Source organism: Seriola lalandi, unplaced genomic scaffold (assembly GCF_002814215.2).
Source record: "Seriola lalandi dorsalis isolate HSWRI2012SDOR001 ecotype SW California unplaced genomic scaffold, Sedor1 jcf7180002054271, whole genome shotgun sequence".
NCBI classification, from domain to species: domain Eukaryota; kingdom Metazoa; phylum Chordata; class Actinopteri; order Carangiformes; family Carangidae; genus Seriola; species Seriola lalandi.
Genome location: NW_019524824.1, coordinates 53,568 through 80,933, shown reverse-complemented (window position 1 = coordinate 80,933; position 27,366 = coordinate 53,568). Strand labels below are relative to the sequence as shown.

The 27,366-nt window shown below is 41.9% G+C and overlaps 1 protein-coding gene across 2 annotated transcripts in view; it reads right to left on the bottom strand.

Annotated features, from left to right (window-relative positions):
• Nucleotides 1–27,366, bottom strand: part of syt16 (synaptotagmin XVI) — a 34,121-nt gene that overhangs the window by 6,247 nt on the left and 508 nt on the right. Inside the window, exons 1-6 of one of the 2 annotated variants that reach the window (XM_023405312.2) lie at nucleotides 22,858–23,106; nucleotides 12,598–12,771; nucleotides 7,627–7,857; nucleotides 5,079–5,317; nucleotides 348–809; nucleotides 56–245 (exon numbers count right to left, since the gene is read on the bottom strand). In XM_023405312.2, coding sequence (XP_023261080.1) covers nucleotides 56–245; nucleotides 348–809; nucleotides 5,079–5,317; nucleotides 7,627–7,857; nucleotides 12,598–12,771; nucleotides 22,858–22,927 — 1,366 coding nt within the window. In that variant the 5' untranslated portion in view covers nucleotides 22,928–23,106. Of the gene's footprint in view, nucleotides 1–55; nucleotides 246–347; nucleotides 810–5,078; nucleotides 5,318–7,626; nucleotides 7,858–12,597; nucleotides 12,772–22,857; nucleotides 23,107–27,366 lie in introns of those variants that run through there. The other variant, XM_023405313.2, reaches the window with a different exon arrangement.

The following is a 27,366-nucleotide window of genomic DNA, read 5'->3' as shown; positions in this document are numbered from 1 at the left end:
ATAAAGTGCTCGGTGAGTGTATGTGAGTATGGTGTTTGTGTTTCTCTCTGCAGACCTGGTGGTCTGTTGATGGCCAGGTTTCTGAAGTGGCTGCCCTTGATGAGCTCCACAGACATGCGTCCTGTGGTGGCGTTGTAGGACAGACCCACCAGCAGCTCAGGGACTCCACCGTGGGTCAGAGACTGAGTGGACGAGGCGCTGTCGCTCTGAGACACCGCAGAAAGACTCAGCTGGGAGTCCACACTCTGATGAAACACAGAGACACAAACACAGTGAGTTCACAACAACAGAAGAAGTGCACCCTCTTACTGTTTCTTAAAAATGCTGTACACCTATGTTAGAGTCACCTTGAGGTTACTGCGAGGCTCCAGTACCAGCGTCGTCTCCATCGTCCCTCCGTCCGGGTCCATCCCTCCTAAACGCAGCACCTTCTCCCCCATCATCCGCTCACGGGACATCCTGCCTCCGAGTGCGTACAGCCTGAACCTGATGGCCGACATCTGCAGGTCTGAAGGCTCCAGGCGCGAGAAGCGGAACTTCTCGTTGAAGTGCGGCAGCGAGCCTTTCTGTACCGACGTCTTGTGCCGTTGCTTTTTGGAGGGAAGCAGGACCATGTGCACCTGCCAGGAGTCCATCCCGCTGCGGGCCTTGTCGGGGATGTCCCGGGCCGCGACCACAGAGACCATCAGCTTCTCCGTATCGGGACGGTACTCCAGAGAGAGGACCAGGTCTCCACATTTGGAGATGGGGGGTCGAGGGGAGGAGGTGACTGGCTGAGATGAAACCTCGTCGTGGGGAGGCTGCTCTTGCTGAGAAGGACAAGAGAGAGAGAGAAAAAATAAAACAATTTTAAAAGTCAAGTTTATTTATTTCAAAAACAAACTGTGGTTCAGGTGTACCAAATAAAACGATAAAAATTCAAAGCACTTCTGTTGTAAGGGGTTGTGCTGTATTACCTACGGCAGCTACGTGGGTTATGAATTAAGATGCAGCTGCAGTTTAAAAGAGCAGTAATGGAAGAACTAATGTAATGTCATAATACTCTAAAGTAATGAATTTACATGAAGACAAATACACAGAATGTAAAGACCCTTTTCCACCTACTGCACCAACATTAAAACATTCTGTGGTCCACTGGGTGATCAATGGACAAAAATACTAAATGAAGAAATAAAAAGCTGTAGTACAGGTGAGAATGAATTCAAAGAAGTCCTCAAAAACAGTGAGAGTGAAGTTCACACGGTTCGTTTTCTAACCATGAGCTTTTCTCTCCTCTTACTGGGCTCGCCGCTGTGGTCTATGACCAAACACGCAATCAGCTCAGAAACGAACGGAGAGGCAAGAGAAGGAGGACAAACAAAGAATCATTTGGACATTGATTCCTTTCAGCCCACGTGTTTACGAAGCAAAGCCAGTTTGAAGATAATCTTATCAGATGAATGAGCAGATTCACCCTCTTCTGCAGGAACTGAAAGGTTATTCAGGAGATCTTCTAAAGGTGTAATTTCCACTGGGGACAGTTTGAGTTTGATTTATTCATTAGACGCTGCACAAGCTGTGTCCTGTGACTGTACAGCTGCAATATACTGTATTATTTTAGAACAAGAAGCTTATAAGCAGCAGCAAGAAGACGGACTTTACATTACAGGGAGAGTTATGTTTCTCCCTCTGAAGGAGTGGGATAAGGTAAAAATACAAGTTCCCCTATTGGGGTAGAATTTTGTTGAAAAGAGTTTCGTCCAACTCTTCATGACTCGTCTGCAGAAGCGACACAGAACAACTACTTGTGATGGCTGGAGGCCAACGCCTGATGAATAATGCAAATCATCACTATATATAACTGGTCTGACCCTGATTTGATAACTTATTGGAAGAGTACGCACCACACTTCAGAAGAGGTATTCAGAACCTCAATCCCTTTTAATTTAGATTCAATGTCCCATATCCGCCGTACACAAGAGCTCACAGGAGATAAACCGGAGATAAAAGCCGTAATTCTGCTGTAATCTGTAACTGGCTAAAACCTGAGGCTCCCCTGATGATGATGTTGATGAAGATGATGATGATGATGACTCCACAGAGATCATTTACCAGACATACTCCCTTAGAGTACACCAAGGTGGAAAGGTAAAAGTGGATTTTATATGAAACATACTTACATAACTTACACATATTACCATTTTATATATATATTTTTTTTGGGGCTTTTATGCCTTTAATGGACAGCACAGTGGAGAGTGACAGGAAACAGGGAGGCAGAGAGAGGGGGAATGACATGCAGCGAAAGGCCATCCGATGCGGGATTCGAACCGGGGCCAACTGCAGCGAGGACTGTAGCCTCTACACATGGGGCGCCTGCTTAAACCACTGCGCTACACGACGCCCCCATATTACCATTTTATACTTGTTTGTACACTCATTGGTTCTGTTTGGTAATAACGAATGGATGCTTACGAAATGTGGGACTTCTTCTTTTCTTGTTTGTTTTAGGCTTTATTCATGTATTTCTTGACATTGCCTTTTATTTTTGACCCACTTTATGAATTTGTTCCAAAGAAATACATTTCGCATTTATATTATTAATAAGATAAACATGTCAATAATAGACTACCTTTATATTTTTCCTATATATAAAAGTTTAAATGTGGATCTGATTGTCAGCTTTTAATTTATGGGGATTTTCTACTTTTCAATCATGATGCATGCGTCTTGTGTAAAGACTCTTTTAAAATGGTCAGTGGGGGAAACTGAGCAGAAATCCGGTCATAAAGCATCTGCTCCTCCTCCTCCTCCTCTTCCTCCCCTCTGCAGCCAATCTCAGCCTCCCGTACAGTCAGCAAACACAACATCGATTGTGTCGAGTGTTGACAGAGCGGGGCTGAGTGTCGGCGTTGACATGGCAACCGGAGAGGATATAAGATAATCACAGAGCTGCTGCTGCTGCTGGAGTCTATTGAACGTGCGGGTCAGGAGGTCCACGCATGAAGACGAGAAAAACACAAAGGCAGACGCTCACCTGTCAACGAGCAGAGGCTGTGAATGTTTACTACGTCTTCTTCTCAGTGCTACAAGTTTGTTCAAGCTGTATATATAAATAAAATGCGGATAGCAGGCGAAATTATCACACCAAAGCTTTTACTCGTTTCTGTTGCTGTTGAGGATACATTTGCCGCAATTTAAAAAGAAATCTGTCAAAGAATCCTGAATCTGAGTTTTGGTTTTCTGAAGGTAGTTCATTGGAGTGGCTTTTTTCTTGCTTTTAGTAGAGATGATCGTCAGGACGACAGGAGATGAGGAGAAAACTGTGGAAAATGTGAAATATCCCGTCAAACGCCATCTGTCCAAAGTAGCTACTGTCACCCCACCAACTAAAGATGCCACTGAATACATCAGTTGACCGACCAACCAACCAACCAACCGACCAACCGACCAACCGACCAATCGACCAACCGACCAACCGACCAACCGACCAACCAACCAACCCACCCACCCACTGAACGACCGACCGACCGACCGACCGACCGACCGACCGACCGACCGACCAACCCACCGACACACCTTATCAGTAGAAGTGTTGTGAGTTGCAGAGTAGAGCTACAACCACAGCCACTCACTTTCGGTACCGGGTACTTCTTTTTCCATTGCACTCCCTCAATGCGGCATCATTACTATAGCAACGCACAAAGCTATCCTGACGTCATCTTCAACGTGACACACACATAAACGATGGAGAGTATCAAAGTGAAACCCAACAGAGAAACACTTGTTGTTTGGCGTCTTGGCTGATCATGTCCAGAACGTCCCATCACGGACAACAATGTCTCCTGAACCTCGGCAGAAAACTACTTTTATTCACAACTTTTACCAGATGGAAAACCAGAAGAGGCAAGTTGAGTCAAGCTGGTACCATGCAGTGGAAAGGGTCTATTTGATTAATAATATCTGTATGGGTAAGTCTATTTACAGTAGCAGTACTTGCAGTTATCAGAGTAGAGATAGCAGTATTAATAGCAGCAGTAGTACTAGCTGTAGCTGTAGCAGTGTTGTTATATAACTGTATAAATAAACTGCTACAACATGGCTCTCCCAGGTTTTCTCTAGCTTCTCTGATCCAACCTCATTTGTTATTTATGAAGCGTTTTCTAGATGTCAGTATCACACTGTGTCTATATTGATGTGTGTGTGTGTGTGTGTGGGTGGGAGGTGTTTACTGTACAGATTGCTCCCAATTTCAAAGTGTGATTTGGTGACTGAGAGGTTGTTACATTCTACATTCCTGCTCTCCTACGTGCACAAACACACGCCAAGAACACACACACACACGCCGAGATACACAAACACAAACACAAACACAAACACAAACACACACACACACACACACACACACACACACACACACAGTCATTATTATTCATGAACTTCTGTTTGTTAGCCAAAGCAGCGTGGTGGAGAGTGAAGGAAATATCAACTATTTATACAAAACCTTGAGGGCCATGTTTGGTTTGTTTCTGCCAAATGAACCTGAGAGGATAACATGGCGGAGTGACAATCCTCTCACAGCTGAATGATGATGATACCTCCGCCAAGCGTGATGGGTAACAGCAGGGCTGCGGTCAGCTCGCTGACCCCGTTAAGTAATCCCTGCCTTACTTTATTTATTTATTTCTGGGGTTTTTTGTCATTTTTATGACCAGAAAATGTGAAATGTTGTTTTCTCAGGATTTGTCAGTAAGTTTGTGAAGTCTCAGTGTGGGCTGATGTGTGGATGTGTTTTCAATCAGCTTCCTACTGATTAAACTGATATAAGCAAATATACTCCAGTACTATAGTTTAGTAAAATTTTTGATGTACTCGTTCTTTACTTGAATATTTCTCATTCATGCTACTTTTTACTTCTGCTCCACCACATTTATTTCACAGCTATAGTTTAGTTTAGTTTTCATTTGATCATTTTCTGCAAGAAAATAGTCATGCAGTTTCCTACAGACCAAGGTGACATCTTGAAGAAGTCAGAAACAGCAGATATTTGACATATTTGCCTAAAAGCTTTAATGATTCTAAATGTCAGGCTGCAGTACCTCAGGGCTCCAGGTGGAGGAGCTGTCTGTGGCGTCATTTCTGTCGCGATCCACGGCCTTCTCTGTGTCCTCGCTGCCGTCCGCGGCCTGCCGGTTCATACTGGGGGCGGGACTGTCCATGGTGCCCGACGCCTCGACCCCGGTGGGTTTGTCCAGAGAGAGAGCGGACGCCCTCTCGCGTTCCTCTAGTGCCGCAGAGAGCGGGTCCTGGAAACCCTGCCGGCTCTGAGCCTCCGTTTCTGCAGGAGGAAGGCAACAGTGTAGGAAAGTCAGCATTAGGCCTCCTGGCGGCTGGTCTTAAATCTGTGTGTGTAAGGACAGTGAGTCTGTGAGCAAGGAAGTAATCTCCACTTCTTGTCCGCTCTGCTGTCTTGGTGGACGTTACATGCAGTTTGTGAGGAAGCCTGATCCTCTTATAATGAGGATGGTCCTATATTCAGGCCAATACGGTACCTCCTCTGCATGTGCGGTGCATTTGGTGTGCGCTATGAGCCTCATTGTAAGCGTCAATGCTACGCAACATGGCTGGTGTGTTTCACTTTAACGGCCTGATAACTTACAGTTAATTAAATTAATTACATGTAATGAACGGTAGGTAATTACAAAATTTCGGTTGATTTCTGGTTTTAGAGTAATGGTGTGTTCAAATGTACAAAATTGCACACAACGTGTAACGTGTCAACAGAAGCAAGTTTGCGCTAGGTGGAGGGGAAATAAGGCGAAGGCTTGTCTGTGCAAGATCAAACATTTGTATTTATTGCATCTTATAAAATACTTCATAAAGGTGCAAGTACCCGTAGTCAGTGAGAATGTTGCTAGCTATCTGAAGCTAATGCCTGTGCAGTCCAGTGCGACAATTCAGAGGCACATTCATGCAAACAACGGCAGAAATTTCCCAATGTCTGAGCAAGCCTCAAGACTGGATGTAAAAATAACTGACAGAACAAAACTAATTGTGGCTTTGCTTCAAACCAACAGGTCACTTACAGAGACAGTAAAGATGATAAATACATCACTCTTACCTTCTCAACGTCTCCTTTGGTAAATTATCTAATTTAGTCTCAGGGAGTCGAAAAGAAGCTTCCTAAACCTTGTTTAGCGCTGCTGTGTGTTAACAGAGGAGATATTGTGTAATCTGTCAAACCGTGGCCTTTTCCTGAGACAGAAAGACTCGGAGAACAGGCCGTACCTCAGACCAATCAATAGCAATTATCTCCAATTCACTGTCATTAAGGTGGTTCTGACTGTTACATCAATGGCTGCATAGAGGGTTCACCATAGCAACAAGCTGAGGTGAGTCACCAGCCCGTGCGTGTGTGTGTGTGTGTGTGTGTGTGTGTGTGTGTGTGTGTGTCTGTGTTACCTTGTACATTTGTGGGTTATGTCACTGCACTGATCACATATTGGTTAAAGACAATAAATAAATACCAGTTGAGACAGAGTGACCCAGACCAAACAATGTCACCACCCACCAACAGCCAGATGCGCATTTAACAAGACTATGTTTAAACCTAGTATATAGCTGGACCGTGTGTCACTGGGTCGTGTATGGCCTCCTCCTCATGAGGACGTATGTTGGATACGATCATACACAACAAAACAAAAGGTTAAAAGCTATATTTTCTTTCTACTAGGTGAACCACCAAGGCGCCCCGGTTAATTGTTAATTTAATAGCAGCCAGAAGCCGTGAACACAACATTGACATACAATCACCTTTTAAATTGATATGGCTATAATACTGTATATGGTCAGTGTTGCAGCCTGTAAGTGAGTTAACCAACAGCCTATAGAGGACACCAAAGTTTTCATCTTGCTATTCCTCCTGTGTAACTTTATATTGGTTCGACTTGAGGTTTCTGTAAAGGTTTGTGCTAATCTGCTACTCTTTTTATTTATCAACATTTATACAGTACATGTAAAAGTGTGTGGGACTTTGGTTTGATTTGTTTGGTGGGAAAATCACTAATAGTGAAAGTGTCACATGATTCAAGCTCAGCTGATAATAAAATTTTAGGGACCACTTTACTTAAACTTTTGGCAAAGTGCATTTCATACTGAACTACATAAATTCCATAACTTACTCCTCCTCTTTGGGTTGTTCTTAAAAACACACAACTGGTGTACAAACATGTGTCCTAATTAATGCTGCTGCCTGTCCACACTCACCCAGCCACAGCACTCCAGTCATGCTGAGCCTCCCTGAGCTCTTTACAGCCTCTAATCTGCAGTAAAGATGCTATTTGGAGCTTTTTGGCTCATTGACACTGGGATGGATTAGAGCAGGATCTTGCTGGTTTTCTGTTTGATGGAATTTCGAGTCTCTAGTTTGAAAGCAGTAAAATGGTGAAACCTACAGCTCTACCTAATCCCTCTCATGTAGCATAAGTAAAATAAAGTGTTTTATGATGGGGGCTTCTTTGGAGAAGGGCATCAATGGGCTTCTTCAACTCGGGCCCCCAGAGTCTTGGATTGCCTTTGGGTATATGTCATCATATCACCCAGTTGTACTGTAGTGTGTTAAATAAACATTTTGGTTCAACACCACACCTTCACAGTCTGATGGCTCGGTGCTGCCCTCCTCCTGGTCTGACAGTCGGGTGAACTTGTGGCGGCGACCCAATGGCAGCTGAGTCTGCTGGGACTGCGGTTCACCTCCGCTCGCCACTGCAGTGCGAAAGCTCTGTGAACGTGATACAGAGATCTCGAACTGCTTCAGGATCTCGTCCTCGCTGTCGGAGGAGCTGATGCCATCATCGTCATCGTCGCCGTAGCTGTTCACTGGGGGGAGATAAACACAGGGAAACACAGGGGTTGACAAACAGGAAAAGCTGGGAGTTGGGAGATCAGGAGTAAAAGGAAAGAGAGGAGAGGAAATCCAGGAGGAAGGAAACACTTGAGTGAGTTTTTAACAGGCTGACTCAAGTACTTTTGGCCTCAATTACAGATTAAAAACATTTGTTCATCACTACGCAGACGACACAACTCTATTTTTCTCTAGTGCTCCAGCACTGCAACAGTTTAAATTGTTTAAACAAAACGCCTGAAGGAAATGACAGCTTCCAAATTAAATTAAGACGATCGAAATAATAGTTATTGGGGCTGAATCTAACAGAATACATTTTAAAGTTGGTTCTCCTAAATATGTTCAATCAGGGGCAACATATTTTCCCACACAAAAGTTTAACATCTTGAACTTTCTGAAGCAACAAATTGATTCACGCTATGATTTAAAAGTCAAAATAGATGGTGCATCATGTGCATACCTTCCTAATCATATAATAATACAAAAATATAATGGTTAATGGGCTTTTCCTGCTGAATCCTAATTTTTGAGCTAAGACTACAAATAAAAAGTTTCAGCAACACTGGAACTGAAATACTGGACACATCAAACCGTACCCAGGGTACCCAATACCCAGAGCTGAAAAAAAGTAGCCTACTCCCAACTGTGTTTATTAGGTAAAAAAAGTTAAATCTGTCTAATCTGTTTTTTTAATTACAGTTAATGTTCTCCTAATAAAATGCTAGAATTGAGCATCAGACTAAAAATAAGAACATAAAGACAGTAGTACACAGTCTGGTGGTGCTGGGGGAGGATTTCCCACAGTCTGTCTACCTGAAAGCTTGTTTCATTAATGCACTATGACTGATCTATAAATCATTGGTAAATTATTTATTAACCATCAATAAAAGCAGTAATTACATCTTAACAACCCTTAAATGTTGCCTTATTGGAAAGTGGTACCAAGAGTATTTTTATTCTCTCAGCAGCAGACTGGGTTCCACCAGCTCTCAGGTACAGTATATTAAAGCCATTCTTTGCTGAGGGGGAGTAAGATTATTGCTCTTTTATGAGACATAAATGCTCATAAAATGAGAGAGGACATATAAACTCAAACACTCACTCTCTCTTTCAGTCAGTTCCTGATGAAAAACACAGATCCTGTTAGCGTTAAAAGGGTTGGAGGGTCACTCCACTCGCATCATAATGTGACCATAATTGGATAGCAACAGCTGAATGAGTGACGCAGTGGTGGGGCGATCAGCCCACCCACCACCGCCACCTTTTTTGCTAAAGTGCAGGTCATCATCCCTACCTGAGTGATCGCCATGGTTACCTACAGAACAGGAAGCTACTCTGAGTGGGCGAGTGACGACTGATTGGTCTGTTAACTTCTGTCTTGTAAAGCTATTCACAGGCGGAAGCTCTCAGAGCGAAGTAATGTGGCTCAGTGATTATGTGCAAATGTAACACACGCACACACACAAATACATACATACATGTACAGATGCACAAGGTCTTTTTCTTATTTAAAAGTAGCCAAATTATCATAAAAAAGAGAGACACTTGGGTTGCCTTATGTCCCACCATGACAGAAAAAACATGTTCACAGTACAAGTAGTTTTCCATCAAGAATACTGACACAAGTTTCAAGAAGTTTGAGTTTTATCTCATTTATATGAAATGTGCTCCAAAATCTAGTCATGTACTCCGTATGGAGTTAAAGTATTCTCAGTAAAATGTCTATAAATAAATGTGACTACTTTCTGAACAACAGCGCACTCAGAATATTATTCAGTGAGGTATAAATGAAGAAAAAGGGAAGAGAAAACTTAAAAAAACTGGCACCAGAATTGACCCTTTGACGATCTTCTGTTGTAAAACTGCACTTTGAAAACAGACAACAGTCAACATACATTCTAGTCAGTCTGTGTACATAGACCTCTCCCTGAAATAAACATCATGGAAAGATAAACAACAAATAGCTGTTTGGGCGTTTGGAAAAAGAATTGCTGTACTAAAAAGGCAAAAAAACTGTTTCTTTTCTTTTTTTTCTCAGTTCTCATGTATAAACCTGTTGAACTCACAGGCTGGTGCATACATTAGCTGCATTTCCACTGGTCTTTATTTACTATAACTACTATTTACACTTCTGTCCTTAAGTGAAAAACACCGCTTATTGCTTGCACTGCAAATACTGGAACTTTTATTAACTACAAAGCTCATCCCCACTTTCTATGTCTGTTCGTCTGCAATCGTCTTTAACCTTGTACATTATGGTGAAAAGCATAACGTGTTAATAGGGACTCACTGAAAAGTGAAATATCCTTGCAGTGGTTCTTTAGTGCAAGTAAAATGGAAAAACAAATCTTTCAAGCCCAACCCTGAAGGTTTAATCAAATTAAATGTACTAAAGTAAACAGGTGAGTGAGTTAGACAATCCTTTCAGAAATCCTGACTACTGAATTTCCTAATCTTTCAGATAAAGCAAAGAAAATGAGGGGTCATCAACCTAAAACTTCAACATAGTGTTAGTGAATGTTTTGTCCTCATGTGTCACACTTTGTTTAAAGAAAGCCAAATTAATTGAAAGTGACAAATCAGCTTTTCACTGATCTTTGTACAAAAAAAAAAACTACATAGCACATAGTTCGTCTGTATTTGTGGTTGAAAACGTAAGAGCCCCTACCTCGTCCTGTGACTCTCCAGAGGATTTTGAGTTGTCAGTGTTATGGAGAGACTCCAAACAGGATGTGCTGTTTGTTCAGGAAACCAACTGGAAATACCAGAGACTCCACCTGCTGCAGGTGAGGAACCAACAAACCAGCTCAGTGTTTGCTCAGCGTTTGACTCACAGTCTCCACCTGGATTTATACTTCCTGCTGGTGGGAATCTGATGTTTTAGATGTAATCTAAAACTCTGTAAGGTTTTCTGAGTGTGATTTCAGGTTTAAAGAAAAAAAAAGAAAGAAAAACAACTATCACAGAGCTGAAACTTGGATCTTTGAGTTACAGTGACTCACAGGTGCTGAGCCAGAATTAAATCAGTGTGCAGGATTTACCCTCTTCAGCCCACATGGAGGAAGCTCTCAGTAAAACAGTGTTTTATTACCATGACTGCCAAAGCTTTTTCTGTAGGGCTCAACAGTGACGTGAAACTCCAGTCAAAATGTTAAATTCTGCATTTTGGGAAATGTAGTTCTTCGCTTTCTTGTTGAAAGAGGAGAAGATTGAAACTACTCTCACAGAAACTGAACCTTAAAATGAGGCGTCAGGACTTCTGTAACTTTGTGATGTCACAACAAAACAGTCATCGCCCTCAGCCATGCCCCAAGCCCCGCCCACCTGGACCCACCATCCACGTGGCTCTCGATTTTCAGGCAAACATGAAGTACAATATTGTTTTTGCAGTTTAAAAAGGTTTCAGAATTGGAGACTTTCCTGCATCACAACCTGCATGGCCAGTACAGGAGGTCCAATCATCTAAAAGTTTGCTAACATATGGCTAAAACCCTGACTCCGTGTCAGCCACAAAAAGCTTTGATGTTCGCAAAATCACCCTTGGACAGATGAAAAAAATACCGGTATGGTCCTTTAACTTATCATTTATTTAACCTTAAAAACCTTTGCTCCAGATGTTTGCATTGTTTGACAAGTGGGAGGAAAAGAAAGAGTTTCACTGGATGATAAAGCGACAAACCGAGTGTCCAGTTCTCTGTTTCTCTCTGAATGTACTTTTTTCTTTCTGCTGAATTTTTCTTCAAGGTTTTACAGTAAATATTTTTTATTGTCAGCTGTTGCAGAGCTTTGTTGCAGTGTGTGGCTGACTCACTTGACTCTTTCTCTCATGCATACAAACTCGCCCACAGAAACCTACTGTACAAATACAAACTCACCCACGTTCTCTCTCTGTTCCTGTAGCGTTAATTGGACTCGTGGTGGAGACGCACACATTCTTTTTCATTTTATATAATAATTAAGCTTGACTAGAAAGCAACACTGCTCACTGCTATGTCTCATATGTAGTTTAATAGTTTCTTTTTGAGAGTTAGATGAGATGATTGGTATCTCTGTGTGTTAATTACAGATCTGGAGTCAGCACATGGTTAGCCTAGCTTAGCATAAAGACTGGAAACTGGGAAACATTTAGCCCGTGCATCCTGCTTGTTTAACCTGAGTGTAAACAGAAGCATAAAAACAAGGTTTTAGGGAGAGTTTTAACATGGAGCTATTTCTTAGCAAGAAGCCTCCAGTAAACTCCACCTGCTCATGAAGACCATGTGCTGTGGAACAAAAGCTCCAGAACAGCTATTAAATAAACCTTGAGGTGAGTCAACTACTGAGTGGAAGTTAAAGAAAAAGAACAAAATTTGACCAGCTACAACTCAATGGCAACTGGGCAAATTCCCTCTGCTGATGAAAATCATGTGATATGACCAAAAGCTCCCGAACAACTACTAAAACTCATCGCAGTGAAGTTGCCAAGTTTGGTACCATCATTCCTGTAAAGAGACCAAAAGCCTGAGCTCACGGAGAAATACTCATATGACCAAAAAGACCAAGACACTAACTGTTGTAGGAAGTGAAAACCTAACTGTGGTCTTTGCTGTTGGTCACACACTTTGACCTGCAGCCTACATGTTGACAGACAATATTTATAATTCACACGGCCACTAGAGGTCCTTGTCTGTCAAAGTAGAGAGATCATACATGTTCTCTGTATGTGGGTCACTCACCGAGGCCCTGGCGGGCTCCCAGTCGTCCTTTCTTCCGGCGGCCATGTTGCTCCAGACAGGGCAGTCCGCCGACACGTGAGAAACACAGCTTCTTGTTGATGAAGAGGAAGAGGACGGCCAACGCCACGATGAAGACGCCTACTGCCGACAGGAAGCCGATGGCCTCTGGGGTGACTGGAAGGAGGAGGGAGAGGGAGAGGGGACACACAATGACACACTGATCAGACCACACAAACAGACAGCCTGGATACACACACACACGCACACACACAGTACGCATGGTACATGTGATACACACACAGACAGAATGAGTGACACTTTAGTATGTGAGTTACCCTCAGTGCCTTGATCAAGAGCAGAGTATATATATATAATAATAGCTGGTGTGCAGCTGATGGAAAAAAGACAGCTCCCCCAGTCAGTTTTTGGGGTTGAACCAGCAGCTCAGTGTCTTGCTCAAGAGCACCTGATGGGTAGTTTTATTAAGCAGAAACTTTTCCTCCTGTCGTTTGGTTATTGTTCACAAGATATTCCTCATTTTTTCCTGTATTTCCCGTACTCATTTGAATTTGCATTGCCCTCAACTGACCCTTCGAAAAGCCCCGCCCCCTCCTTACTTACTGTTGCTATGCTTGTAAAACATTCCATTCTAGATTCCTTTCTCCACATATGCAGTTTATGGTAACCGCGGCAACAGCAACGAGACGTTAAGATTGCCGGCTAAATGTGTCCAGCTGAATGGTTTTCAGAACAAGTACACGTGATAGCTACACACATGACATCATGCTAAAAGAGGCTAAAGCTACACGCTCCGTGGTCAGTTCAGCGTCTTCACCAGGACTGGGATTCTCCAGCAAGCAGAGCTTCAATGTAAAATATGGAGAAATGTGATAGGCATCTAAAATCACAGCTTCAGTGCGACTACATTGACTTTCCTATTTGGGCAGTGAGTCCAAGTTTTTTTTTTGCATTTGTCAGGTTTTCTTTGTGTTGGTCAGTTTTTGAGTTTGGCCATCACGGTAGATGGACAAATGTTTTTGGGGTGGGGATTCTGTGTCTTCTATTGGACTGAAACAAAAAGGATTTTCATCATTTATTTCTAAATTGAATTGTTTATATAAATAGCTGTGGTGATTAGTACAGAGGAGATTGGCAAGCATTCCTCCATTACAAATTCTTTGCATAAAAATATCAGAGAACTTTCGAAGAATATAAATAAATGTAATGGAAAAGATGAATGAAAAGAAAGAAAGAAAGAAAGAAAGAAGAAGAGATTTAAAAAAAAAAAAAGAGGCAGAAAAATAGAAAGAAAGAAGTGAGGAAACAGAACCAAAGGCAGAATGGAAAAGGAGAGAAACTGTGGTAGAGATAAACGATGAGCTGTAAGGTGATACGAGGCATACTCTGCTCTCAATGAGGCGTCTGAGACTCCTTCAGTGCAGATGAATAGAAATGCATAACAGGGGGTCGCCGTATCCCGTTTCCACGGCAACATTTTAGCGAGCAGAGAAGTGAATCAATGGGAGCAAATGGAGATGAGTACGCATCCTGCTGAGAGCCGACGCCAAAGACAGCGTAGGTGAGTGTGTGTGTGTGTAATAGTATTATGTGTTATTTGTTTCATAACCTTTTGTTTTGTCACGCTGATGATACTCTCTCTCTCTCTGTTATTATTAGGAATCTAAACTCCAACCGCTTTGCAGATGTATCTTATTAATCTGCATCCAAAACATCCTCTCAGATCACCAAGCAACAGTGTGTGTGTGTGTGTGTGTGTGTGTGTGTGTGTGTGCGTGTGTTAATAAAATGTAATATTAGCTGCTGCTTTCTTTTAAAACTTGATTACGCGTATTAAAATGTATTTGGTCCATTCAGTGTTACACAAAGGTTTTGTGACAAAAAAATCTAAATCCAGTTTTAGAAAAACAATATCAGTTCAGTTATTGATGACGTTAGCTGTTCAGGAATGTAAACATGTCTGCCTCCACATTACAATGAATTCATCGTATTCATCCAGAAGTGATGAATTTAGCAACATTAGCTCGCTACAGCAAATGAATGGAGCAGAAGAGAAAACGTATTCATCAACGGCAGGAAACACAACATGCAAAAGAACATGACCTGCAAGTCGCATGGAAATGAGTTATAAAGATATATTACAACAACAGTTTCTGGGGGACATTAGAAAGTAATGAACCCCTGTGACATGCCATATGCCATGGTGTTTGTGACTCATGAAGTCAACTACCCATCCAACAATACAAAAGTCTTTTCAGCTTTTCTCTGATTCTGATCGCATTATTCAGGTTAGAGCCGACCTGGTCTACACAAAATGTAATGTATTGATTTTGTGTACATGGACACAGTGAATACGCAAAAACTGAAAATCATTTAACATCACCACCAAACACCATCTGCAAACTCAAACCCCCTCTACCTACATTGTGATGGGAAAATTTGTCTTTTTTAAAGCGGACAGGAGACGCCGCTGCGGTTAGCACTTCTCCTGCAGACGACTCACTTTCTGTTCAGCTGCTGTTCACTCCCACAGAGAGAGAGAGATGTCTGGAAATGTTAACACATGACAGGTGCAGCAAGGGAACACTTCTGCACTGGTTATAACCCTGTCCAAGTTTCACTTTAAAAAAACACCTCCACCTACTCTGTCCTCACATTCACATTTATGACGACAGCGAAAGAGAAGATGCTCCTACTGCAACTCACAAACAGACCTGGAGGACATGATTATCTGTGTTGCCGATGTTTTTTCAATCAGTTTTTATCCAAACTACCTGAAGGACACTTTGGTCCAGAGTGAAATACCCTTACAACTATTGGACTGATTGCCATGAATTGTGGTACAAAGGTTCATGGTCCACAGAGGATGCATTCATCAACTGAATTTGCTCATCCAAAGATCATCCAAGCAGCAACCTGCAGACCTGAAAATGTGTCGAAAACTGCAGTTCATCAAATGACCACTCGAGGCTGACTCCAAAAGCGATTCAGTTCCCATAGACTCTCATGTGGTCTCTATAGTTAATTTCCTCCTTCATGAAGGACTGTACATGGGGTGAATTTTTATATAACTCCCCTGTTTAAATTTTATTAAGGCTGAAAGTTTTGCATAATTGAGGCCGTGGCCACTTTGAGTGACAGGTGGGTGAGCTTATTTTCACCACAAACAAAGTATCAGCTCCAAACATGCCCCACCTCTTTGCCCAGAGTTGCCTCTCAGGCACTGCCAAGATGGCAACGGTGGAGCAGCTCACTCTGAGCCTCAAAAATGCTCTTCAGAAACATGTGGGTGACGTCAGGGAGGCTACGTCCATCTTTATTTACACTCAATGGCAGCAACTCTCTACTAACACTTCTGAAACTACAATGAACATATTTCTGTCGGCCTCTGAAATTACAAATGGGAGTATCAGATTTACTGTATTTTATAGCACAAGCTCATCATAGACTGTGGAAGAGGTTCTTTATCTATCCCAATACACTGAAAATCAGCATGTTACACTCACATGTTAAATTTGTACCTTGACAGACTTTTTTTTCTTTTACTAAACTGTACCTGATGCTACTTGGCATTAGGATCTGACTGGATTGACATTAGGCTGTGAATGTGACACAAATAAATCCCCTAATGAAGTGAACACAGTGCAACAGTTATTGTTTTGACGGTGTGTTTGGGTGCAGCAGTAAAGTGGAGTTTCCCTCTCAGCTGCTCTGACAGTCAGACACTGAGCTCAGTGTTGGAGACTCAGAGCCTCCTACTGTCTGCATCCAGATGGACAGGAAGAAACCCTGGGTCAAAGTCTGGCCTCACACCTGCTGCACACACACTCATTCAAAATGCAGAGATTCACCTCCAACACACACACATCATTATACACTCACTAAACTTTTATAAGGGATACAACTACTGATTATCTACAGTATAAATCAATCTGTTGATCGATTAATTGAGTCCGAGGTGACATCTTCAGGTTGCATGTGTTTGATTTTAGAAATACTGAGGTCTTGATGACTCAAGTGCCGCCCCTGCATCCTCTAGTCTGTATAATACTGATGAGACAACAAAAACATGACCCTGTAAGTAACATTAGGTCACTACTGTAGGTAGTAAACACAGGTCGAGGATACTTTTATTGTTTCCCAAGGGAGAAAGTTGCCTCGGATTAAGGAAACTGCTGCATAAAAAACCAAATGTCACAATAAAACACATTAGATAAGAACATACACTAAGAGCTGAGATAAAAATAAAAAAAAAAATCTGGCAAATTTATCACCACTTTCTTTAAACTACAAGCGTTCTGAGCATACAGGACATAAATTTAAAGCAAACAAACACATCTCTATTTACATGCCGTGCGTCTGAGGAGCCGCCCATACACACAGGGACAAATGAATGTCTGTAACGACTGCTTACACAAGGCGACCCTGTACCTCCTCCCAGAATTCAATAGCACATACAACAGTGCTTAATCCTCTCTTTACACCTTTTTTTATCATGTTTTTTTGAAAAACATGAAAAACAGCCTCAACCCTCCAAACTCTTTGTCGACTGAGTCTCAGCTGCAGTACATCCTCATACACAAGACTTAAACATGTGGAGGAAGGATGTGTGTTTCCAGTGAATATTTGTAACAAACAGAGGAAGATTCCTCATGTTTTTGGTGACGATCTGACCTTTCCATAATGACTGCAGATGATGGTGATGATGTTTCAGTCCATTCCTGACAGGAATGATGAGTTTGTTTTAAAGTACTTCTCCAGACATGTTTTAAACGTCTGCTATAATTAAGATTTTATTTAAAATGGTTTTCCCCACATAAAAAGTGAAGAATAAAATCGAAAACAGGGGCTGGAAGCTCATCAACTTCCTCATTGAGAAATTCTGGATCAGGCCTCGTGCCCTGCCCGCCACCATCTGCTGGCTCCAGGTGGACAGGTGAAAGAGCAGAGAGTATCAAGATGGTCAGAGGAGGAAACATCAGAGAGACTCAGCCACATGTTTGAGCCTCAGTCAGACCCAGACTCAGATGAGGAGTCTAGCAGAATCAGAGACTAGCAGAACGGTTAGCACAGTTAGCATCTTTTATTTGATTATGCTGTTTGTTAGCTTGTAACTGGCAGTGGCTGAAGCAGTGTTAATGATTGTGCTAATGCTAACTCTCTCTCTCTGTACTGACAAGGTTTCAGGTTTATTTTGCCCCGCCCCCCCCCGTCCCCTCTAGTTGACAGGATTGGTTCCTTAGGTTTGTGATGTATGAAACCATGGCTGTCTGAATCTGCTTCATTTGTTCACTGCAGTTCGAGGTGGAAACACTCAGTCACAGAGTTGACTGATATGTCTTGTACGATATAAAAAACAGCATGGGCATGTTAACAAGGTTAAACACTTGATTCTCTAAATTTGTTAAGAAATTCCACAAAAAAATGAAACAAAGAATAATAAAATTCACAGAAATTTCAGAAAAGTTTGTTTTTTTTTACCTTTAATTTGTTCAGATTTGTCATATGACAATATTCCCATCAGAACAGGTTAGACGTGATAAATCTAAAATAATCTCTGTGGAAGGTGAATTCCATCACTGCAATGTGCTGAATATAAAATATAATGAATTAATGTACAAACAAGGATTAGGGAGGCGGTGAGACCCAGAAGTCAATGAGAGGCATCAGATCAGGCTAATGAAGTGGAAAGACTGGAACCAATGGCAATAAAAATTTCACTATCACTAATCTGTGACAGACACGGTTGTGAAAGCTTGTTTGTGTGTGTGTGTGAATACTAAATCTTTATCCCCTGATTACTATGCAGCTGCTGACTTTTCCAACCCGGCTTTGAAGTGAGGAGCTCCAGAGGAGAGAGAGAAGAGAGCACTTTGATGTGAGCATTAGATTAGGATGAATAAAAAAAGAAAAAAGAAAAAGAAGAAGAAGAAGAGGAAGCAGTGGAGGCGAAGGCCACGTTGTTACCGCTCATTAATGAGAGATACGAGAGATCCTGAAGAGGACGAACGCACCGCTTTGTAGTTTTTTCTTTCTTCTTTTTTAGCGATGAATAAAAGGAGCGCCGGCTGTCTCTCCCAGTTCGTCGTAAGGTCACTCATTAATGTGGGTAATTACTTTCAGGGCTCTGTATGTGTGTTCTGGCCCTTTTCCTATAGATTATTACTGTAACACAGCTGACTGCTGCGATCACAGTCTTGGTAAAATGAACTCCAGGAGGATTAATTCCTCTGTACTATACAAGACTGGATGTGATGCTATATTTGAAATGTGTTTTTTCTCTAATCTCTATCCTCACTGAATCAGGCGGTTTTACCTCCCACAGAAAAGTCTGGTCTCACGTCCTGTGGGAGGGAAAAACAAAGCTTTTCCAAAACAATGACGTACTTCACGCCTGTTCAGACAGGGTCAGAGATTAGTCATTAAATCGATTAGTTGAATGACAGAAAATTCATAAGCAACTACATTAAAAATTGATGAATCATCTTGAGTCATTGTTATTGGAAAAAAAAATGCACAAATCCGTGAATTCCAGCTTCTCAAACGCAAAGATCTGATGTTTTTGTTCGTCATACATGACTGTAAACTTAATGTTTTGGAGAAACCAAGGCTGTGTCCACACGATTACGTTTTAGTTTTAAAATGCTTCTCTTTTGCTCCTGGAGTGTTTGAGCGCCTACAACAGAAACTTTCTGAAACGCTGCTGGATCCGTTTTAGTTTGAAAACTCTGGGGTTGTGGGAGAAAACAGAAACTGCAGAGTCGACAATCAGCTTCCTGTTTACACCGGCTAGCACATTCCCAGTGTACGTGAATGGTCATGTGTATATGCATTTTAAGGTGTGTTGGTGTGAACGGGTCACACAAGTAATCAGCTAATCAAGAATCAAATAATCCTAGTTGTCGCTCTACCATCCTGTTCACCTGGTGTTTTGTGTGTTAACGTGCTCAAATTAGCAATAAATACATAGCAGACCAAGGCTCATCAGTTTTGCAGATATTGGGTCATAAAGCGAAGTATTGGACAACTTGAAAGTTTGACCTGATGATGGCGCAAGATTAAAAGTCAGAGGGTCACCAAAGTTTTTACAAGTCATCCTGAGGGACACACAAATTAATGTCCAATTTCTTGACAATCCATCCAATGGTTGTCAAGATGTTTCTATTATTTCCAGGCAAAAAATGCTAAAGAAGAAGTCAGGGGCTCATTAAAGTCAGTAGGATTCATCATCCGGGAACTACATAAGTCTGTATATAATTTCATGGCAATCAGTTTGGACCAAAGTGGTGGACTGACTGAGGTGACAGTGCCATCCCAAGAACCACGTCCAAGAGTCCAACTTGACTCAAAGACAACTGGAGGTTGATACAGGAGCTTTCTGTAGAAATGTTTGACCTCACAAACCTGGTGATTCTGTTAACCCTGAACAGACTGATCAGACCTGCAGCCACTGAACCCCTTTAAAATGCACCGTGAACTCCAGAGCCGACATGTGACGTTCACTAACCCTGCTGCACTAAACACACAAACAGCCGAGCTGTTGTTGTCGGGATGGCAGGTCAAATCAACCCAGAAAACATCAGCACATCATGTTTTTAGTCTGACACACACACACACACACACACACACACACACACACACACACACACACACACCTGAAAATCATAGTTTCCCTGGAAACAGCCCAGAGCCTCTATTAAGGTATAATGAGTATGCCTTTTCCCACCCACATGTAAGAAGTTCTCATGTTACCATGGCGCTGTCTATCTGTTTGTCCTGATTGGCTGGGAGGATGAGAGCATCTCAGGGTTGAGATGGAGAGATGATGAATAAGAAGAAGAAAAAACAACAACTCAGAAGTGGTTTCACTTGGAGAGAAGCCGCAACAACAGTCAAACTCCCACTTACTGTTGAATGAATATACAGTAAAACTGCACAGACGGAGACTCATGCTGCATTCAATTGACTCTAAAAACAACCCTGTCTGCTAGAAATCCTGTTCATATACTTCTAGTGCTACATGCTTTCATGCCAGCGGAGTCAGTAAGACGGTGGTTAGGGTGGATGTTTGGCGTCCAATGGTCATGACTGTCACACCAGAGACCAGGTTCACATCCAGAGTCTCGTCTGTGGTTTAGGCAACAACAGCTCTTTGGTTAAGGTTAGGGGGAAAGATGGTAGTTTAGGTTGAATGTAAATAAACAGGTTGTGGTTGAAGTCACTGAAATTTCTTCTGTATTCAACCAGACTAGGATCTTACACTAACTTTAACCAAGTGCTGTGAGACTCTTAAATTATCTAAAGCTAAGCTACACGTCCAAAAAGCTGAACCTGAGCGTTAGCATGTACAGTATCTTATAGTAGCTAGCAGAGCGATCTCTTGGGCGTGGCTGACCGACAATCATTTCGACTGACGACCACAGATTTTATCAAGTGACAACCCAAACTCAAAGACTGTACAGAGGCCTTTACAGTAAACCTCCAACAGAGCTTTGAAGGAACTGTATGAAACTGAATGAAAAAGAAAGACTCCACACTGTAGCTGTGTCCTAATTCAGGGACTGCATCCTTCAGAGGCAGCATTTTAATACAGACGTGGCCGTCCCATTTCAAAGGCTCCTTCAAATGCGTCTTTCTTTTCAACCTATCCCAAGATTCACTGCGCGCCGGTAATGAAAATAATATGGCAGCAAACAACGCCGACAGAGAGCCGGAGGATTACACTTTTAAACGTAAGTACTGGGTTCAGCTCAGTTTGTGAATAAAAAGTTACGTGTTGTCAAGGTTGCTAGGTGACAAGAGCTGCGATTTAAGACTGTAGGCCAGACCGTCTCCTTTCAGCTCAGCCATCGCGGTCTGCGACGGCTACAAAGGCCAACGCTCTCGTAGACCGAGTCCTCCGACACTTTCAGTGTTTCAGCAAATTCTCAGGTTGTAATGATTCCATTAAAATAAAATTAATTCAGTGTGAAATTTTGTTAGTATTTTATTTTTTTATGTTAACGTCGTCTTTGTTTATAAAGGTTACTCTCTGGTTCTACAATATCCTGCTTCTATCCATTTTTTATCAGTCTGAGGAATAATTTCCAATTTCTGCTTTTTCCCCGATATCAATATTGATTAAACATCCAATATTCTCTTTAAAATCAGCCACAAACAGTCCCCTGGCAGATACAGCTGAACTAGTTTGCATTACTGAGAATACGACAGTTATACAGACACAGCATGTTTATCTATATATTATTTGTTATACAATTAATCAGAATATATAAGATTTTCTTTGGAGTTTCACATTTTTTTTCCACAGTCTGAAACTGGTATTTAAGTTAAAGCTGACAGGAAGTGAACACACCACCACACTGCCAACTTTCAAGTCACAGTTAATGACTTGATGACATGAGGGAACCATTAAGGAAGAAGAAACCATTAAAGTTATAAGTCATAACCCCACCACCATCTATCTGGTAATTTAGAAATATTGATCAGAGACTGAGGGAGCAGAGCTGTTGTCTAACGCCATCGCTTCACAAAGCTGATGCTGAGCTGCCACCTAGCGGTGAAAGGCCGCATTACAACTGTAAAACATGAGCGCGCGCCACACACACACACACACACACACACACACACACACACACACACACACACACACACAGACTCCAGCTGCTAAAACAACTAAAGTGACATCACTGATGGAGGGCAGGTGAGGAAGCCTGATCCCAAATGAACCCTAAAGCAATGAGAAACACTGGTGTTATTCTTCAAATTTCAGCATCTTTGGGTATAAAATGGATCACAGGCCTATTTGACCTAAGAAGCTTTGGCAGTACATTATTATGAATCAAAACAACCGCAAAGAGATGCAACACGTTCCTTGTAGTTGTTTTGCGTCGTTCAGTTTAGGTGTTTAGGTGTTTTGCTCCCTGTCCATGTTTATGATTGTCTCTTTCTAGAGCTTTCTGATATTTGATGCTTCCGACATCATCATCAGTCTCATAGTAGCTTGAGTAAACAGTATCTGACACAAGCTCCAGTGTAGCGTACTGAAAAGGCAAACTGCACAAAGGGGAAATGAGCTTCAGCGTCTTGATATATTCTCCCAATCACTACCAGTAAGGAAACTTTTCCTCGAGTGAGAGCAGGTGAAACTAAAGAGTCGAGACAAGAGGCGAATAAAAAACTGGGCTTCATCATCGTGAAACATTTTCTACTTTTCAGGAAGAAGATAATAAATGAAAAGCTCACGGCCTTCAGTTTCTGGCACATTGTCTGTTGCTGCTGGCTGAGTTTCCATAGGTCCTCCTTTGCTGCCCATGTCTTCCCCTCCTCCTTCTTCTCTCCTCTTCCTCACTCCTCTCTCTCGTCTTCTGACTTCTTCTCCCCAAACAAACTCAGGCAGAGAACAAACTTGAAACTTGCTCTTTGAAAACTCTCTCCTTCATCCCTCTGTTCGTGTTTTGCCCTTCAATGAAATCTGATTCTTCAGTCTCGAGCTTTTTCTGCGTCCTGTGTGAACGGTCAATCATCGACTCTTTCCTGCCTCCCACTGGGCGAGGCCGCCGTCCCTTCCTGATTACCACGAGACACAACAACACGGAGGAAGGTGAAAAACGTGACCCCGTCTTATGCTGTAGTGTCGGAGAATAAAGGACTGAACTGCTGAAATGTAATTTCATAAATTCTGGGGATATTTTCAGTCTGCAGCACTGACAAAACAATCTCAAACTCAAAGTCCACTTACTCGATTCTTAAGGAGCTCTTGACCATTTATCTTGAAACGGTAGATATTCAAAGTTTTCATTATTCTAAGCATTTTTTACTGGATACTCTCCTGATGAAGACCATTCGGTACGACGATTGAAAGATCCGCAAATATCTCTTGTACAAACTTAGTAAAGTTTTTGTTGTTTTTATTCTCGTTAATGATCAAGATAGTCGGCTTAGTTGGCAACTGTTTGATAACATAAACTTAATGATAAAGCGAAATATCAAGGTTCAGTGTTTGTCAGATTGTTGTCGAGCTCTAATGCCCCCTGGTGGGCAGTTTTAGCTTCACCCGCGGTAATTTTAACTCAACCAAATTGAAAATCTACCCCTATGAGAAACTGTTGCGTGACTCCAATCAGCATCTGGAGAAAAGTGAAAGTGAGTTTAAGTGACTGAGACGAGTCCGATTTCCCGTCAGTCAGCATGGAAGGCAGCACAGCTCCATTAGGAGGCCTCGGAGCTCAAATAAACAGGAACAAACATGGACTTCAAGGCGGTTTCAATTTCCTGATACAGCTAATTGTCCCCACACACACACACACACACACACACACACACACACACACACACACAAACAGCAGCAGCATTAAATATTACTCATGAGTCCCCTCTCAGCCTGTCAGCCGGCAGTCTGCGCCCACAGCGGAGAAGAGAGAGCTATGAATTAGAGATTGAACCAGTCTGTAACTAGGCCACAATAACCAGAAACAGCATCGCACATAACTGACTGTTTAGCTTCTGATTAACGGAGCGCGCTGACGGTATAGTGTGACGCTGTTTGGCATCTCCTCTCAGCAACGACTGTCACACCCGGAGACAGAAGCAGGTGAAGAGGTTATGTCCACATGTGGTGAAAGCTGCAGGTCGACCCGCTCTTTACCTCCACCAATGAGTTCATATCGCCTCCTGTAGAGCTGTAACCTGAGGCAGGGTTTCTGCAGGGTTCCCCCTGTCCCCTCGGGCCCCTGGGTCAAAGCCTCTGTATGAAGTGACTTAATATTTCTTGTTTGAGTGTCACAGAGTTCAGTTAAAAGACGACGAAAACTAGCAAAACTTTGCAGAAGAGACTCAAAACAACCACAAAGAGACACGAAAGGATCCTCAGAAGACTCAACACGACAAAGAGACGCTCAAACAACCACAAAGAGTTCAGCCTTTCAGTCTTGGGGTCCTGTATACCGGAGGAAGGGTAAAGGTCTTTTACTCGTCTATGCTACGAGGATCATTGTCTCATAATCGGTCTCAGATAAGCACCAGATACAAGACATTATTAACTGGTCGATTTATTGATGATTAAACAACTAAAAAATAATCAATTACTTTGCTAATTGAAGTTTTTGTTAAATGGACTTCCTAACATCTGTCTCCTGAAGCACAAATTCATAACTATTGTTACTGTCTACAAAATAAATATTCAAGACCCAGGATTTATTATTAGATTTCGTCGGAATTATTTTGATGATATGATTCTGGTGACGTCCTGACCAAAAACCTTTTAAGCAAAATATCAAACACTCTGTGTTTCAAGTTTGAAACTGTGAGGATTTAATGTTCGTTGTTTTGGTCGTACGTGACAGTAACCTGAATGTGTTTGGGATTTTTGGACTGTTTGGACAAAACAAGACGTGAAGACATCACCTTGGGCCTGTGGACAACTTAGCACCATCAGCACATTAATCAATAATGAAAATAATCATTAGTTGTATCTGTAGAATTATTAAAAACATCTACCAAGATGAATATTTTTGCTGTTGTTTTCATTTTTTAACAGCTCATTCAACCAAACAGGGCGTTTGAAGAAAACACTTCACATCTTATGAAGGAGTTAGTAATTACTTTTGGCATTTCTCAGACTAAACAATAAAGAAACAAATCAATAGATTGATAGATAATTTAAATAACTGTAGCAGCTCACCTTAATCATCCAGTTGGTACGAGGTCTAATCACTGGAGATTCACCTGGATTCACTTTTCAGCCTCTTTTCCACATTTACTGTTCAGTCTCAGTGTTTCCAGCAGCAGCAGCTGTTTCCCCTGAGGAGGCTGTGATAAACCCACTGACCACTTCCTGCTCAGCACCAAGACTAGCTGGTGACGACTGTGGAGCATCTCGCAGCTAAACAACCAGATATTTTTCTCAGGAGTTGACAAAGACCCTGTGATTCCTCTCCCACACACCAACTCTCTGCCTCTGATCCTCCACCTGCCTGCACGCCCGGCCCTCATCACACCATTAGCGCCTCAGCTGACGCACCTGTCAGATCAACAGTTGCACCTTCCTGCTGCACCTGCCTCCTTTTGCCCTTTACATTTGTTTACCTGCTGTACCTGTTGCCGCACCTTCACTCTGCCTTCTGATGAAGTAAAACCTCATCTTAATCCTCCCTGAAAACTTCTGTGGAGTTCACAAAAGGTTATTTTGGCCATTCTGTTGGGTATTTAAACCTATAACTATACATCATATTTATAAGATAATCATGTGTCTTGTATTGAGACGCTTAATGTTGAGAAAAATACACAGTCATGTTTGCAGTTTCAAGCTTTCGGCTCTGGTGGGGGTGACAGGAAGCAGCTGATAAGTACCAAGTGATTGCATCAGTTAGTCTGATGAAGTCAGAGCTGTAAACTCTTTAAAAGTTCAAACACGTGAACACCCAATGCTGTCAATGTCCTTTTAATCCACTGCTCAGAGCAGGTTTATATCGGCTGATGGCATGGATCTAAAATGAACCCCTTTGTTTATATTGTTTATTAAAGTAAAGTAATTACTAGGAGTTGTTTTCTGACTCTTGTAAAGCTGAAAGCTTGAAACTGCTGCAGTGTCACTGTCCTTTTCTGTTTTGACAGTGGGTTCAAGAGTACAGTCATTTTCTCTGACACCTGGTGGAGTAGAAGTAGAAGTAAAAGTCTCTTAAAATTCTACTTCCAGTGCATTAACTACCATAGTCAATGGACTTAGGGCACAGCATGTTTTGCCAGGCCCTGCAGCAATGTGACAGGAATATTACACCTGAATAATAATAACAAAAAAAGATACCACACAGTCTCTGCAAACGTAAACGGGTTAAACAGGTTTCTCAATTTCTAATGAGCTGAAAGTAAACATTTGTCCTCAGTCACCTGCCATTATAAATGTTAATAAAAGATTCAATAATAATCCAACAAGTCTGCAGCTGTAAGTGTTAAAAATCAGTTTAATGTATGCAGCGTGTTACTAGCAGGATTTGTGAGAGACGGCCTGTATTGTATGTCAAAGTGTTGTTTGCCCTATAGGGTGTTCCCAGTATATGGGATGGATGGTCGGGATGATAGCAATGTAATGTGACGTTTGCCCTTATATGTCATTAGTACTGGATGTGTGAGCAGCAGCCAGTACTTGCCCTGTGTTTTCTTTTTTCTTCCTGTATTCTTAGTTTAAATATTATCTCTTCTATTCATGTCTTTGTTCTGTGTGATGTTACCGCATCTTGAAAAGCAATAAAACGTCAATTACTAATAATGAGTTGCAGCTCCTCTACAGAAGATGAGTTGCCAGACAGTCCACTGGAGAGGTCTCCATAATAATAAAACAGTATGACAAGGAGGAAGATTTTCCACAATCTGGTCACCAAAAAGTTGTTCTAATTAACGGCTTATAACTGATCCATAAAGCATTAGAAAATGGTATATTATGCATCAATAAATCCACTGATTAAAGCTTATAAAGCCTCAATAAAAAAGTGGTACGTTATATCTTATAATTTGGTGCAAGAGATACAAAAATAGACTTCCATGAGGTGGCCATGATGAGGCAACTATCAACTCAACACACTGAGCCCCTGCAGGAATACTGAAGGAATATCATAATTATTATTAGTGTGATGACTGATAAAGGCCCCTAAATATCATTAATCTGGATAAAATGCAGTCAAAAACATGGTATTATTAGGTAAAAAGAGGATAAACTGGCCTACTCATCCTGTCGCTCTCATTCAGCCCACCCCCCCC